At 42.3% G+C, this 20,029-nt stretch overlaps 1 protein-coding gene across 1 annotated transcript in view; it reads left to right on the forward strand.

The window, feature by feature from the left end:
- LOC111148572 (stonin 2) overlaps nucleotides 1–20,029 on the forward strand; it is a 172,725-nt gene that overhangs the window by 25,791 nt on the left and 126,905 nt on the right. Inside the window, exons 2-3 of the mRNA XM_022505250.1 lie at nucleotides 6,371–6,646; nucleotides 8,709–8,984. Coding sequence (XP_022360958.1) covers nucleotides 6,559–6,646; nucleotides 8,709–8,984 — 364 coding nt within the window. The 5' untranslated portion in view covers nucleotides 6,371–6,558. The remainder of the gene's footprint in view (nucleotides 1–6,370; nucleotides 6,647–8,708; nucleotides 8,985–20,029) is intronic.

Raw genomic sequence — 20,029 nt, forward strand, 5'->3', positions numbered from 1 at the left:
CCAAACAGATGGCTGGATAGTGTTTGCCAGTAGCCTCAAAACCCAACAAGTTAGATGCAGACATGTCCAAAGAAACTGTCTAGTTGAATACATATGGCAAAGAGATATAAGAGGGAACTGGCTAAATTCTCAGATTTAAATAATCTTTAGGGTTCACTAACTAAACAAGAATTATGTTACAGTATTATAAAACATAGCTAACCTACCAAAACAAAACATTTTCTCAGCTCTGAAGGGATGGAATTAATCCATATAGTTTTATGAAACCCTCCTTTCCTTTTCATACGATTTATGAAAGTTTTCTAAAACTTCTAATTAAGATTTCTAAGATGTCACTATAAAATAACCCTATTTTAGATGATCTGAATTGGACTCTTTTTTTCTTTTTAAAAATGATTACAAGTCGAAAGGAAATGTTTTGGGGAGGACTTCCAATTCTGGCTATAACTAATAACAAACTAGTCCTTGTGCAGTGTACAACCATGAAACTACTGGACAAAATGTATGAGGCAAGTGTTTTCAGGTACTGGTCAACAGAAATCACAGTATTTCGATCCTGAGAGAAGGAAAGCTCATGAGGTGAGCCTGATGATTACCTTGGCTCCCTTCCAGGGGAGAGTTTCCTGATGCAGCATCATATGCTGGAGTCTACACTGAGCACAGCAGTCCTGCTGAGCTAAGCAAATGGAGATCAGAGTCTGGGGCAGTTGAAGCAGCTGGAATCTGTTGGACAGGACATTAGAGAAGAGAGAGTAGCATGGGGGATGGGGGAGCAGAAGTGTGTCTGGGTATACCCGGGGAATCCTTGGCCTGGCTAGAGTGCAAATGTACAGACTGAAACCATATGAGATTTACTAAAAGTGGTGGCTCCAAGGTTGAGAGTGGGACAGAAATACTAGAGGTTAAACCGTGTTGGGAGATACTGGCAGTCCAGCCCAGCCACATCGGAAAGACTTCCCTTAACACATTATTAACATTCTAACCATCCAGAAAAGACACAGAAAGTCTGCATCTTAGGGGAAAGGAACATGCTTTCAAGCAGGGTTGGTAAAATTCTTTTATAGAGTTAGATGGAAATTATTTTAGGTCCTGTGAACTATACAGCATCTGTTACAACTACTCAAATTTGCTATTGTAGAGCCAGAGCAGCCATAGACAATGAATAAATGAATGCACATGGTTTTGTCTCAGTATGACTTTATTTACAAAAAAGGCAGAGGGCCAGCTTTGGGTCATGGCTGTAGCTTGCCAGATGCTACTCTAGAATAAGACCTACTCTAAACCTACCCTGACAAAGCCTAGAACCAAGTGCTGCTGAAATCTGCCATGGAGATTGAGTTGGGAAGTTGAGTTCTGCAGTTGTTAGAGATGCTTAGGAGACATCTTTGGCTTTTCTCAAATCCACCCAACAAAGTGGAAGACTATACAAGATGAATGTGAGCAAGCATTTTGACTTTACTGGCAAAAATCAGCTCTGTAGAGGAAGGTCAAATCCAGAATGTTTTCAGTGTATCATCAACAATTAGTAGGTATGCAAAGAAATGGGGAAATACTAATTTTAATATTAAAATAGTAAAAAAAAGTCAATAGAAATGAATCCCCAGTTGGTCCAGATATTGGATATGGCAGACAAAACCTGTAAAGCAGCTGTTGTAAATATGTTCAAAGAACTAAAGGAAGACATTGTCTTAGTGAGTAAACATATAGGGCATCACAGGCAAGAAATAGAAACTATAAAAAAACTAATGAAAATTTTAGAATAGAGAAGTTGAATAACTGAGATGAAAAGTTCATAGAATGAACTTAACAGGAAATAAAGATAATAGAAGAAAGAGTCAAGGAACTTGAAGACAGATCAGTAGGGGAGGAGAGAAAGCCAACTCTTCATCAGAAACCATAGATTCCAGGGGCACCTGGGTGGCTCAGCGGGTTAAGCTGCTGCCTTCAGCTCAGGTCATGATCTCAGGGTCCTGGGATCGAGCCCCGCATCGGGCTCTCTGCTCAGCAGAGAACCTGCTTCCTCCTCTCTCTCTGCCTGCCTCTCTGCCTGCTTGTGATCTCCCTCTGTCAAATAAATAAATAAATAAATCTTTAACAACAACAAAAAAAAGAAACCATAGATTCCAAAAGACAAAATAGTGAAGGAAAAGAAAAGTCAACCTCAAATTCTATGTCTCCTGAAAAATACCCTTCAAAAACAAAGGTGAAATAAAGAATGGATTATTTTAGAGCCACGCTGTTCAATAGAAATAGAGTACAAACCACATATGTATTATTTTAAGTTTTCTAGTTACCCCATTTAAAAAATGTTAAAAGAAACAGGTGAAGTTAATTTTAATCAAACCCAGCGCAGAGTGCTCAGTACACTGAGCACTGGTCCCTGACTTTGCCCAAGACTTTTCTTGGTCTCTGGCTTTGCCCAAGACACTGAGGCTGTTGTGGCCGATAGCTTCCATCTCCAAACTCGTCAGTGCAGTCTGAGGAATGTTAATCTCCCATAGACACATTTCTTTAGTCACTCTCCACTCTTAAACGTCAGGCAGCTTACCATTTCCCACTGAACTCTTCTCCTCAGCTGTTAAGGTTACCAATCCTCTCTCCCCACATTTCCTCAGTAGACACCTCAGCTTTCATCAGACTGACCTCTTCACTGGTCTAGAAACAAGCCCACAAAGGTCTGATTCTTATTCTCCACTTAGACTGATCCTCTGTCCCAAGGATGTCCTCGGCTATCCTTACTCTTCCCTTCTGGTGGTCCAGAACCAAGGATATATCTCAGATCCAAGAAATCTGCTCTGTTTTTTATGGTTCCAGCCGTTACAGATCTCTCTCTGGCTAAATAGCATTTCTGGTATGTCCTGTAGGAGGATTATTTCCAGATTTGTTGTGTTTGCTCTTCTATGTCCCCAGCTAGATCGCAAGCTGTTGAGAATCACTGTCTCAAAGGGTGCTTAGTCTATGTCCAAACACATAGGGCTTATGAACGTGTGTCAGAGGATTGGCACAAAACAGATCCATTTCAGTGGCTCCCATCTTATCAGCTGACTGTGTTTTCCACCCCCAGATTTCAGCATGTAAGTGATGCTGGGGAAGAAGCTGTTCTCTGAAGTGGCAATCCAGAGACTTCAATGAATCTGGTAGTGTCTCTTGGTCAGTCCTGCTGTTGATACTGAGTCACTACCCATTTGTGGTGATTTTACGCTTCACTTTATGATTCACATTCTAAAAATGGGGTGAGGTTTTTATAGAGAACCTGACTCCAGTGTGAACTTAGCCTCACAATTATTGGGTTCCTCTGTGGTTTCCAGCTGCTGGCACAGCCACATCTTGTGGCTTCTTGGATGTGGTTGTTTCATGGCAAATACCCAGAATCCATTTCACAGGATTATGATTATGTAATAAATTTGTTCCACCAGGCTTTCTTGGGGCTACTTATTATCCGTAACCAGCCCATGTCTGGATCTGGGACAGACAAGCTAAGGAAGTGTAGATAAACCTTTGGGGCTCTTCTTTCACTCATACTTTCTGAGTAGTAGTCTTGGTTCCTCAGCCAGACTCTGTCTGTATCTGGAAAGAAAAGGTTGAATGCTTGACTTCATGTAACATCTGGGAGAACTTCTTTAAAAATGATCAAAAAGAGAAATCCGTAACGCCAGAATGTGGAAATGACAGAAACGGGGAGGGGGTGTTGTTTCATGAAATTTGCATTCTAGTCCAAAGACTTCCTCTAACGAGCTGTGTGACTTCTGGCCAGTAAATTAACAATAGCAGTGACGGCTATAGCTGACATTCATAAGGAGTTTGGACTGGGGCCTGGTACGTAATAAGCCCTCTGTGCAGTCACCTGCTGTTACCATCATCATTGTTACAGAGGGCTCATTACTCCCCGTACTAAGTACACCATGTCTATTATCTCTCTTAATCCTTTAAATTATGAAGTGAGTCTTGTTATTCCTGCTGTACAGGGGTGAAATGAGACTTAAAGCCTGTACAGGATTCAGATCCCAGGACCATGTTCTCATTCTCTGTTGCTATGTTTGATTTCCTTGGGCCTCAGTTTACTCATCTGTGAACTTGAGAGTTAGACTGTTGGTCTTTAAAACCCTTGAGCTCTAAAATTTCTCAGTATTTGTCCCATTACTCTCACCCTTTCCCTTCACCTCTTCCCATGTCCCCTCCCATACCCACACTCATCTGTGAATTTTGCTGGATTCATCATCACGGGGTCAGGAGGATGTTTTCCCCATTGAGCTATGACGCTGTATGTGTCAGCACATGGACTTGTATTGTGGCTTTTTTGACCTGGCTTACATGCTGCTGTTGTAGGGAGAGGAGGAGTCTGGCTCTTCTATTTTGCTGTCTTATCTTGGCCTGGAGCCAGGAACACAGTGACCCTCATGTTTGATGCGGCTTGAGAATGGCTTGCAGGGACAAGCCAGCCAGAGTCAGTTTTAGGGTCTTTGGGCTCTGCGTAGTTCTCTGGTGAGATCTGGTGTTGGAGCACTGGAGTCTCCAGGCTGTTTGCACATGTCTGGTCCCATGGTTGGTAAGAATCTTTGGAGAGGGACTTGGAAGAGAGATTTCCAGGTTTTCCATTCTCTGCACAGCTGGGGTATCCTGGCAGATTTCCATATGGAGAGTTTTCACAGATCATTTCATTATGGTTCTGTTGTAATTGATGTTTGCAAAGTACTTTAGTTGGGTGGTGTTGCATATATTCTGGTACTTTTTTGTTGTTGTTGTTTGTGGCTGTGATCCAAAGATCAGAGTGTTTTGGCACTAGAAGACCTACGTTTCAGGGTTGCATTGATCACTTCTTAGCTTGGTGCATCTAACACACCTGCTTATTATGGCGTCTAGTTCATGATTCTGTGGATTAGATCTAATCATGGAGAAAAAAGAGTCCATTCGTCACTTTTCTGGAATGTGTGAATTCTTCTAGTTAGAAGCCTGGAGGAAACATCTTAGGGCACCAAACAAGGGCCTGGAAACAATGAAAATGTTGGATAAATCACTCCTCTCACCCCAAATTTCTTCATCTGTAAAGGAATTATAGTTATATCTGCCTTACTCAAGCAAAATGGCTATAGAATCAAATGAAGTATGGTATGAAAATGTGTTTTTTTGGGGCCCCTGGGTGGCTCAGTCGCTTAAGCATCCCAACTCTTGGTTTTGGCTGAGGTCATGATCTTGCAGTTGTGGGATCAGGCCCCACGTTGCTGTGCTCATTGTGGAGTCTGCTTCAGATTCTTTTGCCCTCTCCCTCTCAAATAAAGAAATAAAAACTTCCAAAAATATATAAAAAAAAGTTTCTGAAAATTATAAATATGTACAAGCAGTTATTTTTAGGCAGTATTATACAGCAAAACTGTTAGCTACCAAAAATGACAAAAATTATTACATATTTCTGTTCTGATTAACCCCAGCATAGATTATTTATAGCAGGTAATAATCTATACTAAAATTTCTTAGTATTTTTTTTTTGTTACGCCCCAGTCAGAAGGCTAGGAGTTAAATTTTTCTAGACTAAAATGAATATTGTAAGTACTCCATTAATAAGAACAGATATTGTTCAGGGCAAATAGTAGCTCTTTTGTGGAAACACATTAATTTTGCATTAATTCAGATTTTATTAATTTATCATAAGAGCAAGAGCTAAGTTCAAATTGTAAATGGACATTAATAGTACAAACAGAATTATGAGTCTGTTAAATCTCTTTCTATATACAAAGAACATAATTGTGATGTAAGGAAAGGCTAGACTTTCATGTACTAATTCAAATTGGCCTCAATTGAAAATGTGTTTCTTTAACTCACATTTTTTACTAAAGCAAATATTCCCTTCCCATTTACTCCAAATGAACAAGATGACTCCATTCCTATTTCTCTTGGTTGGTAAGCTGTGCTTGGAGGTACCATCTGGAGATGCTTGGGTTTCTGCCAAGGATTTAAATCAGGCTTGCAAAGAGCTACCTGCCTAAGGCAAGAAGGTGCTATGAGTTACTAGGAAAGAACATGCTTTTATTTTACCATCTATTAAAAGAAAGTGAAAATACTTTGAAAAGTTTTAATTTTTGTTTTACAACAATGGTATTATATTATAAATAAAGTATTCCCAAAATATAAAAATTGGAGAGATTTGGGAATCCGATTGCTAAAATTTGCATAATTATTTACAAGTCTGATGGGAAAACCCATGCAGAGATCTTGATGCTAAAGGCAGATATTTCTGTACAAGGCGTGGGGACAAGACAGGGCAGAGAGGAGAAATAAAAGTTGGAAACCACCAGACCTCCTCGTGGGCAGCGTTGCAAACCCTGGATATAATGTGATCATTGTCCTTTTTAATTTTTATTATTTTTTTAAACAGATTTCTGCCCGGCAGATTAGCCAAAGGCGAGAGGGACCGATCTATCTACGTTCTGAGCGCCACCCTCTACAAGACCCTCTTAACAGAGCCGAGGCCCAAGTTCACTGTGCTCGCATTCCCCCACCCCAGACATTACTCTGGGGTCTGCCTGAGGCCATCGATGTGAAGATGACCAGTGCCTTCCGAGCATGACGACCTTGGACCATGTGATCGCCACCCACCAGTCAGAGTGGGTCTCCTTCAATGAGGAGCCACTCTTTCCTGTCCCTTCTGAGGGTAAGGAGCGCTCTCATTTCTTAAGTGAAAAGATTAGCTAAGAACCACAACTGTTTATAATGACTTCTACTCGATCATTCTTTGGGTAGGATCTTAATATGGGAAAAAGAGCCAGTTCGTCACTTTCCTAAGGTGCAGATTTGTCCACTGAGAAGCCTGGGGGAAGCATTTTTAGGAAACTTCAAGTCCCAAACAGAAGGGCCTAGAAACACCAAAAGTATTGGGTGCTTTCTTCCAAGGAATGTAAACTTTGTATTTATAAATAACTCCTTTATACTTGGCCTTTTAGGGTGTTACTCCCAACAGCTGTTTGGATTTCCTACTTTTTAAAGCATATCTGCGAAGAGTGACAGGCACCAGAGACAGATTGCTTGGGCTCGGATCCTGGCTCTGTCACAGCTAAGGGATGTGCCCTTGGGTAGTTGGTCTCTTTAACCTCTCTGTGCAGTCGTTTATCTATCCAGCAGGGGTAATCACAGTACCTTCCTCAGGGGGGCTGTGAAGACAAAATGGATTAATATACATATAGTGCTTAGAACAGTGCCTAGCATGTGGAAAGAGCTCAGTTAATTGTCATCCACAATCATGAAGATGGCTAAATTGACTTCTAGGGACCTGGTGCTCAGGGATGAAGGTCAAGGTAGGGGACAGGAGGTATTTGCAGAGTCTGGTTGGCTGGTTCTGGCCTACTGCAGCTACCCTTGTCAGCTGCTATCAACCCAGCTTCACTGATAGCACCTGGAAAGTGTGAGTTGACAGGTGAGCCATCCAGTATGCTGGCCATGGGGCTACTGAGTCCTTGAAATGCGGCTAGTCGGAATTGAAGTGTGTCTTAAGTATAAAATACCCACACTGAATTTCAAAGACTAGTGAAAGTAAGATATTTCATTAATAACTTTTATATTAATTACATGTTAGAATTGTAAATTTTCAACATATGGAGTTGAAATTTATATTACTAGAAGTAGTTCAGCTCTTTTTTTTTTTTTTTTTTTTTTTAATTTTTTTAAAGATTTTATTTATTTGACAGAGAGAAAACACAAGTAGGCAGAGAGAGAGGAGGAAGCAGGCTCCCTGTGGAGCAGAGAGCCCGATGCGGGGCTCGATCTCAGGACTCTGAGATCATGACCCGAGCCGAAGGCAGAGGCTTTAACCCACTGAGCCACCCAGGCGCCCCAGTTCAGCTCTTTTTACTTTTTTTTTAATGTGGCTATTAAAAAATTAAAATTACGTGTGTGGTTCAGCTTTCATTTCTGTTGGGCAGTGTTCATCTAAAGGCTTTGGTTACATGCAGGTAGACTAGTTTGTGTGGCTAATGATGGCAGGAAAAAATTTTATGTAAGTACTTCGGTTTTTAAAAAGTATTCATATAGTAAAATCAACTGCTTTTGGTATGCAGTTGAGAAACTTCAACTAGATTTGTCTAGATTTGTGTAGCCACCCCGACGACTAGGATATAGTTCTTTAAAAAAAATTTTTTTTTTTTTGAAGGATGTTGTGTGTTCTAGGACCAAAAAAGTGCTGGAAAAAGGTAGGATCCGCATTTAGCTGGACCTCATTCAGCCGGCTGTTGGTACAGAGTTTGTACCTGGCGGCCTGCGGACACACGTAGTTTGGACTGCGTGGAGTTTGAAGTGTGAATTTGAATGTGTTTAGTCCAGACAGAAGCTTTCCTGTTCAGCCAAAGTCTCTGTCTGTCCCAGTTGCCTTTTGCTTTTCTCCTTCGACTCAGTTATCTTTCTCTTTGGCCTCTATAGCATTGTTGTTTGTGACTGCCAGGCACTGGAATAGATGCTAGGATAAGAATTATGAATAAGGTTTCCATTCTCAGCCTGCCTGGGCACTGACTATGGGCATGCTGAGTTATCCTTCATCCCCATTATTAGGAAAACTCCCCTTTAGCATGGAGGCAGGTGGGCGTGGCTCTTCCTTCACCTGCACCCACCCGTATCATGAGTCTTGTGATCACCCCTTACCTATCCTTGGGATTTTCCTCCATGAGACAGTTTTGAAGGGTGGCCTTCCTCATGTGATTGATGGTGGTGTCTGGTATGTATTTCAGGGGGCACGGAAGAGCACGTCCCAGCACTGTCGTCTTACTCAGACCAGTCTGAGAGCTCCTCTGGGGAGAACCATGTGGTGGATGGAGGCTGTCAAGATCTTTCCCACTCAGAGCAGGATGACTCCTCTGAAAAGCTGGGTCTCATCTCTGAAGCGACCTCCCCTCCTGGGATCCCCAAGCAGCCCTCACCTGACCTGGCCTCGGCTATCAGCAACTGGGTTCAGTTTGAAGATGACACCCCCTGGGCCAGCACATCACCACCTCAGAAGGAAACAGGTGAGACGGGTGGGAAGCTGAGAAGAGTTCAGGTGTAGGTCCGAGCTCACCAGTTCCGTGGCCATCAGAGGTGTGTCAGGACTGCGGGGAATCCACTTTGCCAGAGCCCTCCAGCACCGGCCGTACAGGAGAGCCGGCAGAGATCTTGTCTGGCTTAGTTCTATAACTGGGCTTTGTCATCAAAGCCTATGGAAAGATTTATGGGCTCTGGGCCCCTTCTAGCCTTCTATACTTGTCCTGGCTGCTGACCTGTCTTTGAAAGTATGCATATTTATCTGTCTATTAGCTACTGGAGTCATGTTTACTCAGCACCTAAATTATTAGCTCCTTACAAGCAGACATGAATGTCTCTCTGAGCACGGACCATTATCAATTTCTATTAGAGTCACTATTAAACATGGGTATACTTGTGTCCCAGACCTGTCAGAGCTAAATCTTCAGGGGTGGGGCCTGTCATTAATGATAATTCTCTTATTTTGTGGCATTTCAGTAGCCAGAAGCCGCCCAGGGGAACTTAGTGAAGCGGAGGCGTTGTCGGTCCCCGCCCTGGTGACCTGGCTGCTTAGTTTATTGTGCACCAAAGCATGTCAACGCTGACCGGATAGCCTTCGGGACTCTCTTAGCTCTCTCATTGCTGTGTAACAAATTACCACAAACTTAGCGGTTTAAACAACATAACTTTATTTTCTTACAGTTCTGTAGTTCAGAAGTCCAAGTGTTGGACATGGTGTCACTGTGCTAATTCAAAGTGTTGATAGATTTTTTGTTGGTGATGGTGGTGGTGGTAAGCCACCCAGGTGGCCCTCGACTTGTTCATATTTAAACATCAGATTTGTTAGTGAATTGTTGGTGAGAAAGCCATGACACTCAGAGCAGCATGGATGAAATGACAGTTCCAGACAAGCTTCCCTGTCTGGCTGGAGGGAGGAATTAACCTTTACTGAACATCCAACACTGGCAGAACAGTGGGCCGGTGAAGCATTTATACACGGGGGAAGAGTTTCCCAACACAGGGGAGTGAAACAGTACAGAAGTGTCTTATTTTTCATGAGATGTATTTACCGAACACTGTCCTAGGCACCATGCTCAACGCTTTGACTACATCATCTCATGTACCTCTTATAGTCATATGAGGAAAGCATTAATATTATATTTATACTGGACATGAGGAAACTGAGAAGATAGTGGTTTGGGAATTTGCCCAAGGTTGTATGCTGGAAAGTGTCAGAGGAGAGCTTCACAGACTGGCAGGCTGGCCCCTGGATGTTGGAACAGTCTAGGGATGCACCATGGTCTGTTTGCCTCCATCTTCCTGCTGTTCCTCCTATGGTTTCCTCTGCTCCCCGATTCCCAGGAGGCAGGGGAGACGAGGGATAGGTGCAGTGGTGTTTCTCTACCTGCCCCCAAATGGCCATGCTTTCAGTTCACTAAATGCCGCATATTTATGGCATTCAGGTTTGTTCACATCTTGTTCATGTCTTACCATTAGCTTCAGAGGTTTCCTGATGACTCAGAACTGTGTGTGGGTTGGTTGCATACCTGGTCACTTTGCTTCAGCTCCTGACCACTTAGTTTTGCAAAACCAATTCTGGGGGTAGTCTTAATCTTGTTGCCTCCCTCTGACTAAGAACCTTAGCTTGTCATTGATAGTGCTCTTGACATATTGTTAAAACCTTTTCCTTTAATGCAGCAGTTCTCAAAGAGTGGTCTGTAGATCCCTGGGATTGCCCAAAAGTCTCTGAAGAGGACTGTGGAGTCAAGATTATTTTCACAATAATTCTAAGGTTGCCTTTTTCACTGCATTAGAATTTGCATTGATGGTACAAAAGTAATGGTGAGTAAAACTTCTGGCACCATGTACTCATACTAAAAAAAGAGTCAATTTCACATAATATCCTTGATGTAGTCATAAAAATTATTAATTTTATTAAGTCTTGATTCCCAAGTACATCTTTCTATTTTGCTTATTTATTTAATTTTTTAAAAATTTTAATTTAATTTACTTTAATTTCTTTTTTTTTTTTGGTGTTCCAGCATTCATTGTCTATTCTCCACACCCAGTGCTCCGTGCAATACATGCCCTCCTTAATACCCACCACCAGGCTCACCCAACCCCCCACATCCCTCCCCTCCAAAACCCTCAGTTTGTTCTCAGAGTTCACAGTCTCTCATGGTTCATCTCCCCCTCCGATTTCCCCCAACTTACTTCAAGTACCTCTTTTTAATATGCTCTGTGACAAATTGGCATAAAACATTTTGTGCCATACTAAAATATAATGGTTGTCTTGGGGAAAAAATGGGTTTAAAAAATGTTTTTTAAAGATGTTATTTATTTATTTGAGAGAGAGAGAAAGAGAGAGGGAGTGAGCTGGGGAGGGTCAAGCTAACTCTGTGCTGAGTGTAGAGCTGGATATGGCTCCATCTCATGACCCTGAGATGACCTGAGGCAAAATCAAGTGTTGAACGCTTAACCGACTGAGCGACCCCGGTGCCCCTAAAATTTTTTAATGAAAAAGAATTCATTTAGAAAATCAAAATTATTTTAAAATTATTTTTTAAAAATGAAAACAATGCAAAAAACCCCCAAACTCCTTGATGAACAAAATATCAGTATTTTAAAAACAAGAGTTAGCCAATACTTGTGTGATTGACTCACTGGCCTTACCCTCATCCTGGCCCTAGTTATATTAAGAGTTTACTTACAAAAGTAGGCAGTTAGTCTTTGGGCCATAGTTTACTCATTTGATATTTTTTAAATACTGTATTTAAGGGGAGCGTGGCTGGCTCGGTCAGTGGAGCAACTCCTGATCTTGAGGTCGTGAGTTCAAGCCCCAGGTAGAGCCTAGAGTTTACTTAAAAAAAAAAAAAAAAAAAAAAAAAAAAAGTAAAAGGAAAAGAAAAAACTATAGTAAAATACTGTACTTAAAATGTTGTTTGATTCCTGAGATTTTTGGTTCCCCAAATTTTGCACCCAAAGGGAGAGTGCCTCACTTGCCTTACCCTAGTCTCAGCTCTGCATTATAATAGCGTTATGGAATATATTGATGTTACTAGAGAACAATCAAGAAATGACAGTTTCAAATGTGTTGAAAGCATTATCATGGCTTGAAAACTGCTCAAACAATAATTCTATATGTTTCCATATGTAGGTTTAACTCATCCTTCTAGAAGTGGAGCTGTCTGCTTCAGGAGGAACTCGTAGGCTGGTTTTCCAGCAGACTTGAGGCTTGATGTGTGGACAAGAAGCAGGAATAAACCATGTGCAGGGCCAGCCCCACCTCAGGTAGTGTTCCAGGACCCAAGAGCCATGCTCAGAGCATCAGAGTGGTAAAGGAAATGGTAATAAATGCAAGGCTCCAATTCCACCTCTCCTGCCAACACCCAGCCGGACCCATCAATTTCCCTATTACCCAGACCAGCCCCACCCATGTAGACTAATTCCCTCCTGCGTTTCCTCCCGTAGATGGGTTTGACAACAAGGAAGAGTGGTGGACAGAGCTAAGGCCATGTGATAAGGAGAAAGGAAGCTTCGACCCTCTCAACATGGATAATGCAGACATTCCCCCAAGATAGTTCTGTTCTGACGGTTACCGGGCAGCTCAGATTTTAATTTAAATCCCAAAGGTTGGGGTACTGTGCATCGTCAATAACATCATATATGTAACTGCGGGCATGACAGCAAAATAACACAGGTGTGTGCAGCAGGTATCCTTACGGTGACCGAGACGGTCTGACGCTTCTTGCACTCACTGCTGCCTGCTCTGTTCTTTTGATAACGCTTAAGACTTCCTGGTGTGATCGGCAGAATAACGGCCCCCAAAGATGCCAGGTCCGACTCCTTGGAACCTGTACATGTTCTCTTATTTGAAGATAGGGTCTTTGCAGATGTGATTAAGGATTTTTATTTTTTTTTTAATTTTTTAATTTTTATTTTTAGAAGATTGTATTAATTCATTTGTCAGAGAGAGGGAGAGAGGGAACAAAAGCAGGGGGAGCAGCAGGCAGAGGGAGGAGCAGGCTGATGCTGGACTCCCTCCCATCACCTTGGGATCATGACCTGAGCCGAAGGCAGATGCTTACCCAACTGAGCCACCCAGGAGTTCCAAGTTATGGATTTTTAGATTGATATTCCTGGATTATCTGAAGTGGGGGCCCCTAAGTGCGGACACCTATATTCTTATAAAAGGGAGGCAGAGGGATATTTTGCCCACACAAAGAAGGCAAAGCGAACACAGAACAGACAGGGATTTGAAGATGTGGCCTTGAAGATTGGAGTGATGAGTCCACAGGTGAGGAATGCTGGCAGCCTGCAGAAGCCTGGAGAGGCAGGGAATCCGCTCTCCCCAGAGCCCCTGGAGGGAGTGCTGTCAGGCAGACATCTTGATTTCAGCCTAGTGATCCTGACTTCAGACTTCTGGCTTCCAGAACTGGGAGGGAACTGAGTTCTGTTGTTTGCAGCCGTGAAGTTTTGTGTCAATGTGTTACAGGAGCCCCAGTAAACTAATGTACCAAATTTCCAAAATCCTAGAACAGAACCATTAGCATAAGACTAAAAATGAGTCAGTCTGGGCTAGGGGAGCATCCGTAATAGTGCAGGCCATTTTTTAAACAGATGTGTTAGCCAGTATGTTTTATTTCCAAAGTTTATAGCCTTTTATAATTTATTCATTGAGTCACCAAATACTTATTAAGCACCTCCTCCCCATAGTTGTCTTAGGTGCAGATATTCAAATACAAAACTGGGTAACATAGTGCTCCGAATTTAACAGAAGTCCATTGAGCTTCTCACTGGGTCTTCTTGTAGGAATCCAGAGCCAACCTGTGCTCCCACGATTCCCGCATCTGCCTCCAGTCGACCATCTTTCAGTTACTGCACGTCTTATAACTTTTTTTTTCCATTTCTTGGTAGCTGAAAATTTGAAGGTACTTTGAGGAAGCAAAGGAAGAAGTAGATTGGGGGAGAATTGCTTGCCTAGAAGTTTCATTTTATAGCCAGGCCCATCTATCATCTCTTCCTGGGAAGGATCAAAGTTGGAATTTAAAGCATTTTCCCTATTATTTATCATTGGATTGTGGATCTTTCCCGGAGTTCTTGTTCAGTTTTGCCTCGGATCAATGGTGCCCACTTGGAGAAAACAATGTGTTGGGTGGATGGCCAACTTCTACGAAATGAGTGGCCATCTGATTCTTTGTAGTCTAATCTGACAATATAGAAATGATTTGTCTATCAATTTCTCATTTATCCACTCTAAAAAAAAATGCTTCTCTTAGTGTATTAATTCCCAGCAAGCAGACCTGAGACCTGTTTTTGGCTAAGCTTCACCCTGTGTATATCAAGTAAACTTTTTTTAGTATGGACAGCCCATGAACAAAATAGAATTGGGGCGAGAGAGAGATACTTGATGTGCTCGATTTAAACATGCAAGAATTGGGAATCTGTTGAACTCTGGAATATATTGGTGTGTTTCAATGCATGTAGGTGGTGAAGTTCAGCCAGAAATAAGGAAAATCTGTGGAAACTGTTTATGGCCTCAGCAATCTTTCCGCTGGCATCCGTATCACCAGAGCAAACCAGTTCTCGTCTCTATAATGTAGTTGTAGTTTCTTTGTTTATTCCCATTCTATTGCCATGTCCCATTCGCTTCTGTTACGTGCCTAACACTGTCTGGTCAGACATCTGTGTCAGAAGAAAGGGGAAAATGTGTGTTTTGCACCTGGGGGAAGGAGAGTTTCCTCTGCCTTTCAAAGTTTCTTCTGGCTGGTTCAAGACTTAAATTGACATGAGACAGATCCATAGGGGAAAATAAAATACAATTTTGTACTATGGGAACCACACATACATAAGTGGTTCACAAGCAGGTAAAATGAGGTATATAGGCCTAATGAATGGGAGATGGGCGAGATGCTTCAAAGGGGAGGATGCTGATTCACAGGACAGTAAGAACAGGTGTTTGGGAATTAGATGTTTGCCCTGCCATGCAGATGGGTCACTCAGATAAAATTTATCTCTGGTAATAACCCTTAGTCTGGGAAAGATACTCCATTTAGATTCTTCTAGGTAGTTAAAGGAAGGGAAGAATTTTCTCTCCAGCCCACAGGGTCTCATTTGCCTTCAGCTCAGAATAGTCCGCCTGCCAAAGTGACACATTTTGAGGAGACCGTTTTGAACCCCTTCTGCTCCGTCCCATGCAGCCTCTTTGTGAATATTTTTTTTAAAATTTTATTTATTTATTTGACAGACAGAGATCACAAGTAGGCAGAGAGGCTGGCAGAGAGAGAGGAAGAGAAGTAAGCTCCCTGCTGAGCAGAGAGCCCGATGTGGGGCTCGATCCCAGGACCCTGGGATCATGACCAGAGCCAAAGGCAGAGGCTTTAACCCACTGAGCCAGCCAGGCGCCCCTCTTTGTGAATATTTTTTATGAGGTGATCGTGATCTTGACCTAAAAGGAGGAGGATGAGAAAGGAGGCTAAATGGAATGGATTAGGGCTATTCCTCGTCTGGATTTTGGGAAGCCTTCCTCAACCAGCTGGTCCATGCCCTCACATCTGGGCTGGCAAGAAGTCGGGGAAGATAGCACACGTGTGTACACACGGAGTCGTTAGGTGGAGGAATGTGACTTGGATACTCCTTTTCCACCCACCCCCCTCCCCCTGTTTCACATTCCTACACTGTTCACAGTTTTTCTGGCAGATGAAGAGCAAAAAACAAAAGAATTTATCCTTTAAGCTGTGCCCCCTACGGATAAAACCAAGGGAGCGTTGGATTTCAGCCTGGAATGGGATTGTACTACTTGCCCAAATTAAAATGCAAGGAGGCCGAAGGCACAGTGGAGCAAGAGACAAAGAGACTGTCATTAGTGGTAAATCTCTTATTTTTGTGCCATAAATTGTTGGACGCTGCACTGGGGAGTTTAAATTAGCCAGGGAGTTGCTACCCCCACCTTGTGACCTGGTTATTGATTTTTATCTTGTGCTGAAGCGTATACCAAGGTTGATTAGACAACGAGGAGCAACAGCTGGTGGGGAAGACAATTCCAGAAATGCTTTAAGTCCATCAGGGGACAACTTTGTTTTGGATTTGAACTAGTGCAAGATTTGAAATGAGTAAGTACCATCGTGGTTGGTCTGGGAAAAAGGAGACACATCATCTCTCACAGAAAAATATGAATAAGATCAGTCAGTTGAGTGACAAAGCCTTTTGGTAAACACATATAAGACAGATTGCTTTCATCGGTTCTTTGGACATGAGGATGCTAGGAATGAGGAGCATGTAAAATCATGCCCCTGTTGTAAAGATGGATTCCTCCATTAAAACCTCTGAAATCTGATGGAGGCCAAATGCGGAATCCTACCTCTTTGACTTAATAAGAACACTTTGGGTCAGGCCATGTCGATAAGTATTCTCTTTAAAATATTTTTATTGGAATAACTGCCAAATACTTAAGACTTAAAGTAGCTGCAAGAATACTGTTCACATCTTAGTCTGAAAATACCATGTGATTGAACTGGGTTACCCACTGAAGAATATCAAGAAATTTAACTGCAAACTTATTTGCTGAACCCCGAATCTCAATGCATGGATATTCTGCTAAACCTTAAAACCGCAGCAGAACACAGCAGATCCAAAGTGTTAAAGCAAACAAGGAAAAAAACAAAACAAAACAAAACACCAAATTTCTGGAGAATCTGTTCAAATCAAAATCAAATCTCTACATTGTTCTCTAAAGAAATATTTTTGAAAATGAACCTAACCCCAGGTGGTATGGGTCCCTTAGCAGTAGTGTTTCTAAGTTTCCCTGGTGGCAAAAAGCTTTCCTAATTTAGTGTTTTGTCTCTTCTGTTTTAAAATCCCACCATATACCAGAAAGAATGTAGCAGTCAGCTTATATATCACCTAAAATCTTTACAGAGATCCTCTCAGAGCAAAGGCTGATTCCATATACACGCCTTTATACAAGTGTATGTGTGTGCTTAGAAGATGTTTGCAAATGCAGGCAGACAAACTGACTTGAAAAAGCAAACTTCGTTCCCAAAATTGAAGGAAAAAAATTGTGGCACTATTTTTAGCCTGAAGCTTCCTGTTCACTCATCGTGTTATGCGCTGACCTTCCTCCACAGGCATGGCAGTTTTGAGGCAAGGTCAAGGCTGAATTGGACCCATTATGCAGATGCTGCAGGATATGCATAATTACAAACAAAAAAATTTTCATTTCCGGAACATTTGTTCCACAGCCCAAGCAAAACATTAATATTCCCTTGTGCTTCAAATGTCTTCCCCAAAAGCCTGGGCTGAGGCCTTCCCATTGTGTCTGGGGAAACTAATTATCTGGGACCAGAGAAAGAGCCACTTGTTTGGGGGAAGACCAAAGATGATGTCAGCCATTTAAGAGGGAGGCAGGGTGACAGCTGAGAGACAGTCCTGAAGAAGACTAGCCCAGCGGTTAATTTCTACTATACTTTTTATTCTGGCAACTGAGGGTGAATTGGTGGGTGGGAGTGGAATAAGATCCCAACCATTTGGTGAATATGTATCTAGGGCCCATTGCATTTGGTATGCATATGTGTTTCTCTCTTCAACAGAGGACGTTTTATTTTCGTTTAATACCTTGAATTGTTCTCTGCTTCTAAGAGTAATTAATGACCTCTCCGGAATCTGTCTTAGACAGTAATGTACTGAGGAATGGATTCTAACAAAGCCCTTCTTCCTTGGGGCCTGATGCCCTCTGCCCCTTTCCAGTGGGCACCACTCTGCTCTAATCACTACCTCTCCTGCTGTTCCTGACAAGCTCAAACTGTTTCCTCAGCCCCTAGAACTCTTCCCCTACATTTTCACTCAGAGCTCTGCTCAAGCATCATTTCCCCCTGCCCCGACTCCCTAATGTTTTCCTGCATTAAATGTCTTTACGGCCCATGTTTCTACCTGGAATTAGGTTGTATTTGTTTGTTTGTTGTCTCTCTTCCCCACTAGAGGAGAGAGATGTTGTCTATCTTATTTACTTTCTATCCCAGAATATGGAGCATGGAACTTAGTAGGTACTCGCTTAGAATTTGTTGGATTAATGAATGAAAGATGGAAGACGTATATGAAACATCCTGCAGAATGACTGACTGCCGTTTATGGGGCAAATGAGCGGTCAGACAGAACTGGAGGCATGCTGTCTTCAGTGAAGTGTATTGTTTTTATTATTTTTAACAAAATAGGCAAAGAAACTTCCCCATCATGCCCTTGGCTTATCAGCTATCATCGGCTTTGATTTCCTGTTATTATACACACAATGAACACACACACGTGCGTACACATAGCACACAGGTACATAAACATATGTATATACACATAGTATATGTGCATAACATACGCCTACATACACACGTATATATAATATATGCATAACATAGAATCATGATATATAAACAAATACATATATTTTCACCCCCAGGAGCTGCCTTAAAAAGCACATTTCAAACTATCCATTATATTTTTGTCATATTTGAAGCTACCATCATACCATTTGGACAGGGGGGAGAATCTCTTAAAAATGACTTCTTCTGGTTATCTAAAATATTTTACAAAAACTCCCAATATTCTCTTCCAAAATGTGCCAGCTTACGCAGGGGGTCCTTGTGGCCTATCTCACCCTCAGTGTGGGACACAAAACACAATAAACTGCCAAGCATGCATTAATTAACTAGTTCATTCATGCAAAAAATATTTAGGTACTGGGAATGCAATTATGAGAAAACTGGCCATAGTCCCTGCTCTCCCCACGCAGAAGTTACCTAATGGTTGGGCAATCTGTCACCAGTGAAGCCCTCTGGGGTAAACAGGAGCTCCTCTGAACCAGTCCTGGGACAGCTGCTTGGTATTGCCAACTATGAGCTAGCAGGGGAGTCACAAATGAAGAATGGAATTAGATCTATTTTGTATTAATTGGTGGGCTTGTTTACAGCATTGGAGAAATCATGTTGCCCTAGTGAGTAGACATCAAAGTATAAATATAGGATATGGCATCAAAATGTATGTAAGTATTTAAATTTTAGTCTAGGATCCCAGAGGATCAAAAGAATATATTGTATTTGCTGTAGTAATTGTTTTAAATATTTTATTTATTTATTTGACAGAGAGAGAGATCACAAGTAGGCAGAGAGGCAGGCAGAGAGAGGAGGAAGCAGGCTCCCCGCTGAGCAAAGAGCCCGATGTGAGGCTCGATCCCAGGACCCTGAGATCATGACCTGAGTTGAAGGCAGAGGGTTTAACCCACTGAGCCACCCAGGCGCCCCTGTAGTAATTGTTTTAGTTGTCAGCTTGTCATTTTATTATTCATTCAATCAATGGTGCTTCGAATTCTCACTATGTGCCAGTCACTGTTCAGGGCCCTGGGGATATAGTAGAATATTCTGACCCCATGGAGCATACTTTCTGCTGGCGAAGCCATACCAGAAACACAGTAAAGGTGTAGATACAGTGTAAGTGTGTTAGTGTGGTTAGTAGGAAAGAGAGAAACATGAGGGAAAGAAAGAGAATGGAGTGAGGGAGAATGTGAAGTTTTACATAAGATCAGGGAGCAGTCTCTGAGTCTCTGAGCAGTAACTTTTGGGTGAAGACATGGGCAAGTGAGGTGTGAGGCTTGCAGAAATTAAGGAAGGAGCTGATGGTATGTGATTGAAGTGGAATGACATGGGGAGAAGGGAGGGCGATGAGGCAGAGAGGTCATGAGGACTTGAACCATGAGGTGCTTCAAGGATGGAGGCAGGACCTTGGCTTTTGCTGTGGATGAGGTGGGAAGCCATTAGAGGGTTTTGAGCAGTGATGTGGTAAGGTCTGACTTTGATTGGAGCAGGTGATTCCGTGAAGCCTGTATGGCCGCTCTGTTGAGAACAGACTAAGAGGAGGAGGGAAGTGGGTGACCCAGTTGGGAGGAGGGAAGTGGGTGACCCAGTTGGGAGGAGGGAAGTGGGTGACCCAGTTGGGAGGCCCCTGTTACCATCCAGAAGGGATGGTTCTTCCATGAAGGAGGGATACACAGAAATGACCTCCAAAGACCACA

The sequence above is a fragment of the Enhydra lutris genome, unplaced genomic scaffold, assembly GCF_002288905.1.
Source record: "Enhydra lutris kenyoni isolate GAN:26980312 unplaced genomic scaffold, ASM228890v2 scaffoldscaffold20, whole genome shotgun sequence".
NCBI classification, from domain to species: Eukaryota; Metazoa; Chordata; class Mammalia; order Carnivora; family Mustelidae; genus Enhydra; species Enhydra lutris.